The sequence below is a fragment of the Hibiscus syriacus genome, unplaced genomic scaffold (assembly GCF_006381635.1).
Source record: "Hibiscus syriacus cultivar Baekdansim isolate YM2019G1 unplaced genomic scaffold, ASM638163v2 tig00001818_pilon, whole genome shotgun sequence".
Lineage (NCBI taxonomy): Eukaryota > Viridiplantae > Streptophyta > Magnoliopsida > Malvales > Malvaceae > Hibiscus > Hibiscus syriacus.
The window spans coordinates 244242-260812 of record NW_024061892.1 but is presented as its reverse complement, the minus strand read 5'-3'; the positions used below and the strand labels follow the sequence as shown (position 1 = coordinate 260812).

Sequence of the window (16571 nt, the reverse complement as noted above, 5' to 3'; positions counted from 1 at the left end):
TGAGTTTCTATGAGATCAATAAGGATTTATTTAATTTCTAGAGCATGAAATGCTTACCTGGAGCGTTGACCGGTCACTGATTGATGGAAGCTGTTAACCTTTTATGCAAACCGCTTCTTCTTCTTCCCCTTACCCTTCTTCTTCCCCAAGATTCCGAATCAGTTCCAATTCCAAACCAATCGACCTAGCTACCTTAACCAAAATCCTCAACCCACCAATCATATAACTAGGTTTATAGCCCCAAACCGATTCCGATGAAACATATGGGTTCACCAACGAAACCGACCAAGCTTTTTTGCTCTATTTCCAAATTAATATTTTTTTGCTCTATTTCATCTAATTTTCCCTTCCATTCAGTCTCACAATCTATAAATCGATCGACTCATTGAAGCTTGTTCCGAATAGTGTTTTTCCGTGATTCTTTACATTCAGATTCTTCACTCATGGTCCACCTTAAAATTAGATTATGTTGGTGAATTCGTCATTCTCTTATAATCCAACGTTCAGATTAATCGTCCTTCCAGCTATACCACATCAACCCATTCATCAACTATTTAATAACGAGATACTAAAATAAATCAAAAATTAATAGTTAAGTATAATTTTGAAAAAAATAAAAGTTTAAATACTCAAACAGGCTAAAACTTATTTAGGTATTAAACAATGAAATAAGTTGGTTAACCGACTAATGAGTATAGTGCCTTCTTGAATTACGACATTTCAGAATTCTAAAAGCCTGTAAAATTAATATGTTCAAAGCTTATGATCGTAATAGCTGATATTGTCAGGGCTGTTCCGGGGAAGAGTGAAAAATGGCACAGCCTGATTTTTCAATTTATTATTAGTTCGCGGCAGTTCTACCTTCTGTCCGACATCTGCTTGTTTAATGTTAGTGATACTTGAGGCAAAAGGTGAGAGGAGACTATGACTATAAATGAGACGAAATAAATCACAAGCTAATGTAGATCAATTCCGTATTAAGATGTTTTCCAAGAAGAAATGAGGCTGCTAAAATGATGGGAAAGGGTAACATATCCAATGAGAACTCATTTGATAAGGAAAAACAAAACAAAACTTCGAGTAAACAGATTCCAGCATTTTCATAACAGAAAATTATCAACTTCCCGAGTAGAACTCTGATTTTAGTATTAAACCCCACACAGCTACTTTCACTCAAAACAAGGCAAGTGCCAACTCAAAAGATCCTGTTCGAAGGGCCCATGGTACTTTTCGAGTAGAGGCATCTCACCTGCCAATCAACACAAATTCAATCAGAATTATGAAAATACAAAATAAAGCCAATTGAGTGTTGTTAACTAAAATGACGTGCACTATCAATCAGACGTGTGGGATTTTATTAGAAAGATGCTTCATGTGAGCTCAAGTAAAGGGATAAAAGGATCAAGGATAGATTTGGATTAGGGTCTCAGATGAAAAAAAGTTAATAAATTGTCTAAGGGGGTAACCAAGCGACCTAAAGAAATAGAAGCTGAGAAATCTCACGTTTTGCCAGTTTTTCTTCAAGGAAACAAAGAAATTCACACTCATTTGCACACTCTGAAACATCTGCTTCTCCTCCATTGCCACATTCCCTGTTGGATCATAAACTTGATCATAATAAAGTTCAAGTCCATAATCAAGGTCCAAAACTACAAGCATTCTATCTAGAATCTTCTAGGGTGTGTTAATTATGCATGTGAATCATTTGGTAATTAAAAATATTGTTGGAAGGATGGACAAGAATGAGGTGTATGGTTATTGTAATTTTTGGATTAATTTATTTGTGTAGTGTAGGATTATTCTTAAGTAGTATAAATACCCCTCCCCATTTTAGTTTAGGCATCAAGAAAAATTAAGAGATTCTAAGTGAGTGAAAAAACAAAGTCTTATAAGAGTGAGCTGTAGTATCTTGTTTTTTAGTGAGAGTGCTCTTTTAATATTTGTTTGAGTTTCAATAAAAGTTATTTATGTGAGTGTTTCATTTCCAACAAAGTGGCACAGAGCAAGGTGGAAAGTATATACTATTGCATATCAAATCGAAGGTCTCAACGAGAGGAATCCGTCGCTGCCAGAATCTCCCAGATCTGAGTTCTGACGCGGCGCCACGAGACGCTGGAAGACTGCTGCCTGAAAATCGAGTTGACCGATCCCTTGACCGAGTTGTCCAAGCGAGTTGACTGAGCAATCAAAGTCAATGACCGTTGACCGAAAAATTGAAAATTTTGACCAGGTCCCTCCCAAGAATTTCATCCTTCCGAATTCATCCGTGCAATTGGATTTTGCAAATTCTCATTATATTGAGAGATAGGCAAATAATATAATACCATTTCAAATTCCGACACTCAACAATAACAACTACGACAACTGGAGTATCAAAATGAATAGACTTCTTGGATCACAAGATGTGTGGGATATCATAGAGAAAGGCTATAACGAGCCTGCGGATGATGCTGTTTTTGCTACTCTTACACCAGACCAAAAGACAACTTTGAAGGATTCAAGAAAGAGAGACAATAAGACTCTCTACCTCATCTATCAAGCATTAGATGATGATGGCTTTGAAAAGATTTCGAGTGCAAGCTCTGGCAATGAAGCGTGGATGAAGTTACAAACCTCTTACAAATGATACGAGCAAGTGAAGAAGGTATGTCTCCAAACATTAAGAGGTGAATTCAAATCCTTACACATGAAAGCATCTGAGTCTATTTTAGATTATTTCTCAAGAGTAGTAGTTGTTTCTAATCAATAAAAAGAAATGGTGAAAAGTTAGAAGATGTGAGAATAATAGAGAATATACTATGTTCGTTGGATCCCAAATTTGAGCATATCATCATGACGATTGAAGAAACTAAAGAATTAGAAGAAATGACGATAGAGCAACTCCAACAATCATTGCAAGCATACGAAGAGAAGCATAAGAAGAAGCATGGGTTACTGAGCAACTCCTCAAGCTGCAACTCAAGGATATGCATGAAAGTCAACGCAATGATAGAAACCAACATGGCCTAGGCAGAGGTAGAGGCCATGAACGAGGTGAAAGTCGCAGTCGTAGACGAGGCTGGAATTACAACAATTATGAGAAAGGAGAAAGCTCAACACGAGATCATGGAAGAATCAATCCGAACTCAAGGTATCACAAATCTCAAGTTCGATGTTATAATTGTCAAAAGTTTGGGCATTATGCTTTAGAATGTAGAGCTCCCAACAACAAAATTGAGGAGAAGGCCAACTACGTGGAGGAAAAGACAGATGGCAAAGAAACTCTTCTTCTAGCACGAAAGGAAACTGATGGTGACCAAACAAATTCTTGGTATCTTGACAGTGGAGCTAGAATAGCATCTTCACTCTTGTCTCTGACTCCTTGGAAAAACTTTTCCTGAATTGTTTACCGACTAGATACCCTTCACAAAGCTGGTCAGGATGGTTGATGCGAGGCAGTCCCTTCACCATCTCCTTCTTAACTAGCAGCTCTAGACCTCCAAAATTGAGATACCCAAATCGAAGATGTCAAATCCATGATGCATCTTTGTAGCAAACTTTCAGGCATTTTGTAACATCACTTTGTATGCTGATCAAAAACATTCCATTCTTTGACATCAGCACTTTAACAATGGAGTTATTCTTATCATCTTTTATAAAAAGATTATAATTCTTCATATGAATAACATAACATTTCTCTAACAGTGCCCTAAACTTAAGATATTACTTTTCATATTAGGCACATAGTAGACATTGAAAATAAATTGATGTCTCCCACCTTTCAAACGGATAATGATGTCGTCTCTCTCTTTCACTGCTATTGTGGAATCATCTCCAAACGAAACATTTCCACTCATTGACTCGTCTAGCTCCGCGAACATGTTTTTCCTTCCACACATGTGATTGCTTGCACCACTGTCAAGATACCAATAATTTGCTTGGCCACTATCAATTTCTTTTCGTACTAAAAGAAGAGTTTCTTTATCATCTGTCTTTTCCTCCACGCAGTTGGCCTTCTCCTTAATTTTGTTGTTGGGAGCTCTATATTCTGAAGCATAATGCCCAAACTTCTGGCAATTATAACATCGAACTTGAGATTTGTCATATCTTGAGTTCGGATTGATTCTTTCACAGCCTCGTGTTGAGCTTTCTCATTTCTCATAGTTGTTAGAATTGTTGTTGTAATTCCAGTCTCGTTCACGACCGCGACTTCCACCTCGTCCATGACCTCTACCTCTGCCTAGGCCACGTTGGTTTCTATCATTGCATTGGCTTTCATGCATATCCTTGAGTTGCAGCTTGAGGAGTTGCTCAGTAAACCCATTCTTCTTTTTATGCTTCTCTTCGTATGCTTGCAATAATCCTTGGAATTGCTCGATCGTTATTTCTTTTAAGTCTTTAGTTTTTCAATCGTCACGACTATGTGCTCAAATTTGGGATCCAACGAACGGAGTATCTTCTTTATTATCCTCACATCTTCTAACTTTTCACAATTTCTTTTTAATTGATTAGAAACGACTACTACTCTTGAGAAAAATCTAAAATAGACTCAGATGCTTTCATGTGTAAGGATTCCAATTCACATCTTAATGTTTGGAGACAAACCTTCTTCACTTGCTCGGATCTTTTGTAAGAGGTTTACAGCTTCTCCCACGCTTCCTTGCTAGAGCTTGCACTCAAAATCATTTCAAAGCTATCATTATCTAATTCTTGATAGATGAGGTAGAGAGCTTTCTTGTCTCTCTTTCTTGAATTCTTCAAAGTTGTCTTTTGATCTAGTGTAAGAGTAGCAAAAACATCATCATCCACAGGCTCGTTATAGTCTTTCTCTATGATATCTCATACATCTTGTGATACAAGAAGTGCCTTCATTTTGATAATCTAATTGTCGTAGTTGTTGTTGTTGAATGTCGGAACTTGGAATGGTGTCATACCATTTTCATATCTCTCAATATAATGAGAATTTGCAAAATCTGATTGCACGGATAAATCCGGAACGCCGAAAAACCTTAGGATGGACCTTGGCAAAATTTTTAATTTTTCAGTCAATGGTCAAAGTCAACGGCCAATGACTTTGATGAAACAATCAACTCGCTTGGACGGCTCGATCGAGGGGCTTGGTCAAGGGGCTTACGACTCGGTCAACTCGGCTTAACTCGGTGAGTCAACTCGATTTTCAAGCAGCAGTCTTCCGGCGACGCGTCAGAACTCAGATTGGGGAAATCCTCTCGACATCGGATTCCTCTCGTCGAGACATTCGATTTGATATGCAATAGTGTATACTTTCCAAATTGCTCTGATGTCACTTTGTTAGAAATGAAACGCTCACATAAATAACTTTTATTGAAACTCAAACAAATATTACAAGAGCACTCTCACTCAAAAATAAGATACTACAACTTACTCTTATAAAACTTTGCTTCTTCACTCACTTAGAAGCTCTTAAATTTTCTTGATACCTAAACTAAAATAGGGAGAGGTATTTATACTACTTAAGAACAATCCTACACCACACAAATAAACTAATTCAAAAATTACAATAACCAATACACCTCATTCTTCTTCATCCTTCCAACAGTATTTTAAATTATCAAATGATTCACATGCATAATTAACACACTTTAAAAGATTGTAAGTAGAAGGCTTGTAGTTTTGGACCTTGATTATGGACTTGGTCTTTATTATGATCAAGTTTATGATCCAACATTCCCCACAGCAACTACCGTGCAAAGAACCTTCTTTAACTAGAACTTCACCATTGCCTTTGTCTCATTCACTTTCGACTCGAGCGATACTTGGTGAGATCCCAAATGAATTCGTGTTTCTTTCAAAAGCATAATTAGTATCCTGCCTTGCAAAATAATAAGGGTAAATTATGCATTTAGTACTTAAACTATCATTTTTTGGTCTATTTTAGTACCTAAATTTTCAATTTTTTTCAAAACCATACCTAAAGTTTAATTTTTGTTTCATTTTAGTACCCTATTCAAAATTTAACGTTAAGTTTTGAAAAAAAATTGAAAGTTTAAGTACTAAAATGGATCAAAACTGATAATTTAGGATACTAAATGCGTTAAGTTTTTAACGGCAGGATACTAAAATAAAACAAAAACTAAATGTTAAAATGGTTTTGAAAAAATCAAAAGTTCAAGTACTAAAACGGACCAAAACTGATAGTTTATGTATTAAATGTGTAGGTTACCGGAATAATAATTTGATGGAAACAGATACAGTTCAAATATGGAACACTCGCCTGCTTTGTTGAGACCAGGACCCAAGAGACGAGGGATCTGCTTGATGACTGATTCAGAAGCGAAAAACGCGTGATACTTTTTGGCGAGCTTTTTGACCAACTTCTTTAACTTTTTCAAGCTTCAACATCATATAATCCAAACCTATCTTCTCAGCCTAACAAAAACTCATTGCACAAATGGCCACTTCAAGGTTAAAAGCAGTGTTGTGAAGGGTGCAAAGGGCACTTCAGGAGCTAGAAGCCTCAGACACACAGCATATATAAAAGGAGTTCTCGCTAGAGTGAATCAAAGCACGATCTGGATGTGCTTTTACATTTGTTTTTATGTATATAAAACAAGCTTATGTAATTATGATAATAAATTCTAAGGGCGATCCCATTTATCTACGAAACATGCAATTCATTTTTGTCACTGATATGCATGATTTTCTTATGGTTCCGTGTTTTGAATGTTCAACTACTGAGAAGCAGAGTTCAAACCTACCCCTTTCTTACTAGTAAGATACATTTAATTAAAGAGTTTAAAGCAAAGAAATTAAAGGAAATTCAAATCAAGTCAGCCTTTTTGTTCGTACCACATTATAGAAATGTGTGCCTACATTCACGTGCCGTGCACCTCAGCTGGAAGGGCTTAAAGCACATTTGTTATATAGTTCTAAAGGAACATACACGGGCATACCTAGGCATATGGGTATGCGTACAATCAATTCGAGTTAAAATTTTGAATTATTCGAATTGATAAGTCATATTTTAACACTCGAAGTTTACTTGAATTTTTTTTCGAGTCAAGACGATTTTAAGTTTCTTTTTAAATTTAATGAAAAAATTACATATTTAATACTTACTTTCAATTTTGACCCGTTTTAGTACCTAAATTTTTATTTTTTTAAAAAAACCATACATAAAGTTTAGTTATTATTTCATTTTAATACATCGTCATTAAAAACTTCAAGGCACTGCATTTCTTATGGGTAAATGACAACATTCCACGCTCAACTCTCTTCTCACTCTTACTTTAGTACTAAAATTTAAAAATTTCAATTTAAATGCTCAACTTCTAAATTGTTTCTATTTTAATCACTCTAATTTATTTTATAAATAATTTTTGTGACATGACATTTTTATTATTATTTTATTAAAATATAATTAAAAATAAAAAAGCTTGAAAGTTAAAGTAATTAAATTAAGAATAATTTGAAAATTAATTAATTAAAAAAATTAAACTTTAATGACCAAAATAGGAGTGAGAAGATAATTGAGAGATGAAGTAATCTAAAAATAAAAAAGGTATAAAGCCAAATCACTTGTTAAGATTTTAACAACAAGATACTAAAACAAAATAAAAATTAAACGTTAGGTACAATTTTAAAAAATCTAAAAGTTTAATTACTAAAATAGACTAAATTTAATAATTTAAGAATTAAATGTGTAATTTATCTAAATTTAATAGTAAAGATTTATAATATTATGATATTATTTGATTCCAATTTAGATGGCTTTCTATAACCATATACAATACAAATATCTTTCTTCATTTTTTTCATATGTGATATACATATATCATACAAAATCGAAGGACTCGACTTAAACATAAAAATCAGTCTACTAATTATTAAAAATTTCAAGTTATTCAAGTTGCATTTTACAACTCAATTCAAGCTTAAAATTTTTTTGAATCGAGTTTATAAAATTGCAACTCAAAGTCAATTCGAATCAAGTTTATGAAATTGCAACTCAAAATTAATTTAAGTCGAGAATCAAATCGAAAAAATCCATTTTTTGAATCGAGTCGAATTTTGGTCACCCCTATTGGTAAGTAAACGAAGTTTCACTTCTGAAAGCAGCAAATTTACCTCTTCAACATGTTTAGCATCTCCAGCATGCAGATCTTCATCTTCGGGCTAGGAATGTGTGGCAGACTCACGGAACCACTGAAACGTTCGTCTTTCTGGGGATCATAGTTTTTCAATCCAATCTGGAGTTCAAAGGTTTCAGTAAACTTCCGTTGTTTCTCCTCCAACTGAGCTACAATGGTTGAAATAGCTTCTCTAAGGGCATCACTCTGAAGCTTACTGCAAATAGTGAATAAACAAATCTTTCAAGGAAAGAAACAACAAACTAGGACGTGCCTCATAAATTACTATGACATAAGGGCCAAACTAAGCAAAAATACTTTCACAGGAATATTTCAAACAGATTTCAAATCAGAAAAATATTCTCAAATGATAAAATGAAGAATTTAAATTACCTCATCTCTGAACCACCGTTCTTTCCAGGAACAAAGCTACAAGTAACCTGTAAAACAAAGTTTCAAGTCATCAAAAAACGAAGAATGCACGAATTAATCTCTAGACCTGATAAGAAAACAATGAAGTTGCAATTATGGAAGGTTTAGCGAGAAAGAGGAGTGAGCACTACCAGAGAAGAGAGAAGCTAATGTTTTTTTGGGGATACTGAAAAATATACAAGGATAAAACCCTAGAAGACGATGATATTGGGTCTAGCTCAAGTAAGACTTGGATGGATTTGGGTCTAAAATCTAAACCCAAAATATTATAATAATTATTATTATTTTGATCCAGAAACGCAAATTATTATTATTAGGGTTTAATAATGACAATTTATTCTATGAATTAACAAAACAATTTGCTAATTGCCAGAGTTTCTTGTAGATATATAAATCAAAGTTTTTTTTTTACGGAAAATTTTCTTTATCAAACTAGTACTATATATAGAGTAGGAACGAACAATTAAGTATAGTTTATAATTACACATCACAAATTCACATTGTTCATAGATTGGCATAAAAATATAAATAATCCGCATAGGCAGAGTTTGCAAATTTGCATCAACAGAGGTGAAACCTAATTCCCATCCTTTAATTTGATTCTCCAAATAATTTCATTTAAAAAAAAACCTTCGAAATCAACAAAAGCTTGTTTATTCTTCATTTCCAGAATCCCAATCTTCTTTTCTATGATTTCGGGTAAGCTTTTTTAATTTATTTTTCCCCGTTTGATGTTAAATTTGAGATATTTATCAAATGCCCAGATGTTAAAACTCAATTTTTTTTCTTTTAAATTTTGGATTTTTATGTTTTTTTAATTATGAGATCATTCTATTTTTTGACTCACTGAATAGATTTTAGATCCTAAAAAATTTATATTATGTATACATAATGAGGTAGAAAGGAGATGAATAGGGAGGAGGTCATTACATCTCTTCTCTCGATTTTATTCGAGAGATTTTATAGTGATTCTTAGAGTAGGTGTTAGACATAAATTTATAATGATTAAATTTTGAATTTTTATGCACTTCCAGTTATGAGATCATTCTATGTTTTGTCTCGCTGAATTGATTTTAGACTCTAAAAGTACATATTTTATTATCTTCATAAGGAGGTAAAAAGGGGATGACTGAGGAGAAAGTTGTTCCATTATTTTTCTCTATCTTTTTCGAAAAAAAATTAGTGACATTTAGATGTTAGACATGAAATTATTATAACTCCTTGTATCTTTATATATATATTTTTAAATAATGTTGAGAAAATCCAATTTGTGGACTTGAGGCTTGTGATCTTCATAGCAATGGAGCGTCTACCAGTTGAAGTCATTGGAAAGATTTTGTCACGGCTTGGAGGTGCTCGGGATGTGGTGATTGCCTCTGCAACGTGTCAGAAATGGCGAGAAGCTAGTCGGAAACACCTTCACACCCTTGCATTCAACTCCAATGATTTGCCTCCTTATCGTGACATCTCGCCTAGACAATTAGAGATCCTGATCACTCAAACCCTTTTCCAAACTGTTGGATTGCAAGGCCTATCGATTTTGATCGATGACATCGGCGAGTTCTCGGCTTCAACTGTCATTGCCTGGCTCATGTATACTAGGGAGACGTTGCACCGTCTGTTCTATAATGTCCGAACGAGTCCGAATGTTAACATCCTTGAGATTTGTGGGAGGCAAAAGCTGGAAACTTTGGCACTAGCCAACAATTCTATAACAGGGGTTGAACCAAATTTTCAGAGATTCCCTTGTTTGAAGTCCCTTTCTCTAAGCCATGTTAGTATTTCGGCATTGGATTTGAGCCTGTTGCTCACTGCGTGTCCGATGCTCGAGAGCCTGGAACTTGTGAATCCAGAGATAGCAATGTCTGATGCTCAAGTGTCAGTGGAATTGTGCAGCCCTACATTGAAGGATATTTATGTTGAAAAAATCAGTTTGGATAAGTTAATGCTCGAGGCCGACGATATCCAGCGCCTGCACTTGAAGGATTGCGCCCTCGAACTTTTCGAACTGATTGGGAAAGGCACCTTGAAATACTTCAAGATCGATGATGTTAGTGTGATACATCTTGACATTGGTGAGTTCATGTTTGATCTTGAGGTGATTGATATCAGTAACTTCACAATCGTCTGGCCAAAATTCTACCAGATGATTTCAAGGTCGTCTAGATTGAAGAAGCTTCGACTTTGGGACGTGGCCTTCGATGATGAAGACGAGGTTGTGGACTTGGAAACAATCGCTGATTGTTTTCCGGAACTGAAACATCTTGCATTAAGTTATGAACTGAAAGATGGGGTAATGCAAGATGATACTAATTTAGACAACGTTGTGGTGTTGGAGCTGGGATGGACTGCAATCACCGATCTCTTCTCGCATTGGGTCGAGGAGCTGCTAATACGGTGTCCGAATCTCCGGAAAATGATCATTTTCGGGTCCGTTTCCGAAGCCAAGTCGCTTGAAGAATGCCAAACATTGGCTCATTTCACCTCATCTATTGTTCGGTTGATGAGGAAATATATGAACGTAGAGGTGCAGTTTGAATATGAGTAAATTCTTCTCTGCTAATTGTTGAATTCAAAATTTATGGTTCAGTTCTGAAGAATACTATTGTCTTTTTCACTCAATCCTCGTCTTCCTCCTTTGCTACTATCAAACCATTTTATTTTATTACAAAGACGATGATTCTTTCTCCTTTATTTAAACATGCCTTCTTGTTTAGTTGCTATACTTCCTTTTTCTGGAATAAAGAAATTTAATATTGATAGAATATCTATAGGGATATGGACATTGTGATGAACTATAACGTTTTCCCACTTTTTCTTATATTTTTGGCTGACGTCCCTTTAAATTTTCAAATTATCTTATATTTTAAATTTTTTCTTTATATTTTCTGTTGATAATATATTTTCGTCTCTCTAAATTTTTATCAGTTCGACCCACTCTAAAATTTTATAAATTCAGCCCCTAAAATCAGTGATGAATCTAAAAAAATTTCATCGACTGGGCCAATATAAATATTTATCAGTTCGACCCACTCTAAAATGTGTGTGTGTGTGTGTGTGTGTGTGTGAGTGTCAATCGTAGTGTTATTATAATCACTCATAGGTTAACAAGCTAAATAGATATGATCAGCTTACGATAGATTTGGCTCTGACATATCATGTGCACTTGTGAGAGATCATGTCAACTAATCTTAATTTCTTAAGGGATACTAAGTACTCGGGATTTTTCTTCTCAAACTATTTTCTGTCTTTCAAAATTATTTAGGTGTTATAAATTCGAAGATACTTCTACATTCTTTGAAGGTTACGAGACACAAAAGTGAAATGTGAAGGACCTTTGGCAAGATACAAGAAGTAAAATATAGATATACATATAGGATGTATACCAAATGTATAATGATATGCTTTTAGATATTAAGATATACCGTGGGTGTATACCAAATGTTTAGTGATATGCTATTAGGTAAACTATCAATCATTATATACTTGTCATCTGAACTCACTAAACATCAATATGGACCTTTACTAATCTAACTAAATCCATTATAATATCAGGTTGGAACATCCTTTTTCTTGCCCAAGAGGATTAAGTTCCTTCCAAACTCTAGCCAATATCGATAAAATTTAGAGGACCTGATCCATTATTCGTAATCCATCAGAGTTTGAGTAAAGTATACAAATGATTTCCTAACTATACGATCTTGTTTTGTTAAGTTTTTTTACTATTAAATGATATAAAATGATCATTCGGTTGTATAGTGTTTTTTTAGTTCCCCGACCATCAAAATTTATAAAATGGTCAGTCGATTATTTATATGATCCAAACTTCGATCTTTTTATATGAGCTAAATGTTAACTTATTGACTGTAATATGATAAAATATTATTTTAATTATATTCATTGACATCGTCTTTGCTTACAAGCACTGTTCCAACCATAAAATGTTTCAAGCATTGGATACTATTTGCATATTTTACACTTTAGTGTCTAGCTTTGACATCATGATGATTGAACCTTCTCCACGTTGCAAAAGTCCAGTACCTTCCTTAACTGGAAGGGAAAGGTTCCCTTCCAACAGCTGGTCTATTTCAAGCTTGGATTTTTCTTCACCTGTGTCAACAGCTGCAAATTTGAGCAAAGTGGAGTTTAAAAATTTGGATCCCCGGTTCAGCTGACCCAGCAAATTTGCCATTACCACGGATGGCAATCCGACGGCTCAATGTTGCAGTCAATGCAACAAGCATCAAAATGCTTATAAAAGGTCTAACTGAACTCTTCACGGAAGTAATAAATTTGCTGGAATAGTGAAATGGAGTTTGTTAGATATGGCTGAAAGAGCTAAAAAGTATGGATCTTGAATGTATCTGTATCAATTTCAGATCCATCTTCAGGTTCGGTATATTTTGTCATTAAAAAAATGGGGATTTAAAAGGGACAAAAAATGGGCAAAAAAGAATATCAAATGTTGTTCACCCCACAAGTATTTTCCTACTTTGAAGGAAACCCAAAGATGAAATCTTGGAATGATAAATATATCAAGAAATTGCAGATGAAAGTTCAGTTTTGTTAGATTAGTGAAAATTTCACGACAAAATAGCTAATACTAAAAGAAAAAGGTGCTGGTCTTGGTTGACGGCTAGTAAAGATAGGACATGTAAGACCACAGGCTTGATGAATGTAATTGAAGATAACAATGCTTATGGTTCTAAACAAGCTTTCTTTTTCACCAACAACACAAAGCCATCATTCACTACCATCGTCGACTACAAGTGATGGTAGGATAAGTGTGTGAGCCACGATGCCGAACATCATTGGATGATATGTCGAATAACGTATTGTTTATTCACACAAGTCTTACTTTCTTAGGTGTATATTTCAAACATATATAGCACTGATTACAAGGAAGGTTATACAATAAATGACTTCAGCATGCAAGCCGGCATAACAGCTCTCAACAACCTAACAAATTATGATTTCATTCACAGCTCACGCACTCTATGCATCATCATTCTGATTGCCTTCTAGATATTTCTAATAGATAAGAATTGCTTTCAATATACTTCCTGTTCCTTGCCACTTTCTGTTGTCATTGCAACCAGCACATTTTGTCGAAACAAGGCATGATGAGATTTTGACAATGGCTTGGTCAGACCAGCCGTTTGATGTATGGTTGGAACGTAATTGACTTGTAACAGCTTGCTTGCCACTTTCCCCCGGACAAAGTGCATGTCGAGCTCAAGATGCTTGGTGTGAGCATGAAAAACGGGGTTAGTGCTCGTGGCAATGGCACTTGTGTTATTGCTCCATATAACTGGCATGGTATCAATGGTTTCTCCCATATCCGACAAAATTGTTCTAATCCACATAACTTCCGAGATAGCATCCACAATTCCTCTGTACTCAGCTTTTGTGATAGATCTCGCCACCATTTTTTGTAACACCAAGACACTAGATTGCCACCTAAGAACACACAACAACCAAAGATGGAGCGATGATCATCGGCGTTGCTTGCCCAATCAGCATTAGCAAAGGCAACTACGCGAAGGTCTTCAGAAATTTCAGTAGGGCAAAACACCAGTCTAAAGTTAATGGTGCCACTCAAATAGAGTAGAATTCGCTTGACTGCGGACCAATGTCCTTCTCATGGTTTCTGCATATCGTTCGCATGGTAGAGTAAGGAGCGAACCACACTCCTATAATGATGTGCATCAGCAAGCTCTTTTCCTGCGTCACACGTTAGCTTGGTGAAACACACATTGGTGTTGGTGTTGAATTAGCAATACTCGTATGAGCTTTTGCAAGAATTTCTCTAATAAATTTCCGCTGTCTCAAAATAAGTTGTTCAGGACTCCTCTGAATTTTAATACCAAGGAAGTAGCTGAGGTCACCCAAATCTTTTAATGAAAAGCGTTGGCCAAGGAGTTGAACTACTTTGTCTATATGTCATCAACAGATTCTCCTATCAAGATAATATCATCTACATAGATAAGCGCCATCGTTCTTATTCCATTAACACTTCGAACAAATAATGACGCATCAGCGGATGTGCCTTCGAAGCCCATCTCAAGAAGGAAACGATGTAGCTTGGAATACCAAATTCTCGGAGCTTGACTCAAACCGTAGATTGCTTTTCGTAGCTTACAAACAAGGGGTGTACTATCACAAGCAGTCTTTTCAAACCCTGGGGTTGTTGCATAAACACCTATTTGCTCAAATCACCATTCAAGAAAACGTTATTGATATCGACATGATGTAAACACCACACATTGGAAACAACCAGAGAGATAACCACATTAATCGTTGAAGGCTTAACAACGAGACTGAATGTGTCAACAAAATCCTGTCCAGGGATTTGAGAAAAATCCTTTGCTACGAGGTGAGCTTTATACCTAGCAATCGAGCCATCCCCATGTCATTTTACTTTGAAAAGCCATTTACAACCATCGTTCTTCCAGCAGGTAACGACTCAAGAGACCATGTACCATTCTTCAAAAGAGCTTCATGCTCATCATGAACAACAACCTTCCAATGGGGATGAGCTAACGCTTGAGAAATAGACTTTGGTTCTTCAATCAAAGAATCTGAATGAAAGAAGCAACATATGTTAAGAAGCTAGTTAGCAAGTTAGTTAGGAAGTTAACTAGGTTGTTAGTGGTAGTTTAGTTGTTAATTAAATGTGTATAAATACACTGGTTAGCTGTACATAAGTTATATATAATGAGTAAAACATTAATTCATATAGCTTGTTTTCATTTCCTTTCATACAAATGTTGACATGGTATCATAGGCCATCACCGACAGTTGTTTCCGGCTAGTTTGTTGCCGGTGAGTTGGTTCAATTGCTACCTTTCTTGCTTTGTTTTTGCACAATCATGGACCAACCGGAGACAAATCAAATCGACTACAATCATCCTCTTTATCTTCATCCTCCAGACACTCCAGGAACCTTGCTCGTCTCTCATAAGATAATTGGGGTAGAAAACTACAATCTATGGAGCAGATCCATGCACATTGCTCTATTAGCCAAGAACAAGATTGGATTTATAGATGAAACTTGTTCTCTGAAGGTCTTTCTCCAGAATTTTTGGCACAATGGGAGCGTTTCAATGCCATTATTCTTTCTTGGATCTTGAATACGGTTAGTCAAGAACTCTCTACAGGAATAGTTTTTGCTTCAAATGCATCACGTGTGTGGGAAGATCTTAAAGAACGTTTTGATAAGATTGATGGTTCACGTGTGTATTTTCTGCATCGAGAGATTGTTTCTCATTCTCAAGGTACGTTTTCCATTTGGGTTTATTACACACACTTGCGATTGCTCTGGGATGAATATGATGCCATTGCTCCATTCGCTGTATGCAACTGTGAAGTTTCTCGGCAGAATAAGGAACATGTTCATCAACAACGACTTTTTCATTTTCTTATGAGATTGAACGACTCCTACTCTATAGTATGCAGCCAAATACCGTTGTTTAAACCATTACCTTCTGTAAATCAAGCATATTCTATGCTTGTTCAAGAGGAAGGTCAACGTCAAAACACAGGAAGATTAGCCAATGCCTTTGAACCTACTGCATTCTACTCCATCACTCAGATTAAGAAACATTTCAATGGAGTGTACGATTATTGTCATATCAAAGGTCATAAGAAGGAAATGTGCTACAAGCTAATTGGTTACCCAGCTGATTACAAATTCAATAAGCGTAAGGGATCAGCTGCCAACAATATTGTCTTGAATTGTGAGGGAAAAACAACCTCTTCCCTGGCTAAAAATTCTGTTTCTACTAAGGCTCCTACCTTCACGCAAGAACGGTATCAGCAGATTCTTGAGTTGTTGGGAAAAGATATGCCCATGCAAGCTGCAGCGCACATGGCCGGTACTCGCCTAGTTCCCTTGCATCATGGCTGGATTCTAGATACTGGAGCTATGAATCATATGACCTTTGATGTTGAGAAGTTAAATTCTTATGTTTCTTGTGACTCCTCTTCGTTTGTTCAGCTTCCAAATGGTAAAACCACACACATAGCACACAAATGAACTTATTCCTTTTC

General features: G+C 35.6%; 1 protein-coding gene and 1 pseudogene across 1 annotated transcript; one reads left to right on the top strand and one right to left on the bottom strand.

Annotated features, from left to right (window-relative positions):
• Nucleotides 1-1028: 1028 nt before the first annotated feature.
• LOC120134416 lies at nt 1029-8598 on the bottom strand (annotated as a pseudogene).
• A 1221-nt stretch (nt 8599-9819) lies between these two features.
• On the top strand, nt 9820-11067 carry LOC120134782 (F-box/LRR-repeat protein At1g67190-like). Its single transcript, XM_039151200.1, has one exon. The coding sequence runs from the start codon at nt 9820-9822 to the stop codon at nt 11065-11067; it is 1248 nt and encodes a 415-aa protein (XP_039007131.1).
• The last annotated feature ends 5504 nt before the right edge of the window (nt 11068-16571 follow it).

Excerpts from the sequence above, each read along its gene's own strand:
- LOC120134782 (XM_039151200.1), top strand. The coding sequence starts at position 9,820 with ATGGAGCGTCTACCAGTTGAAGTCATTGGAAAGATTTTGTCACGGCTT.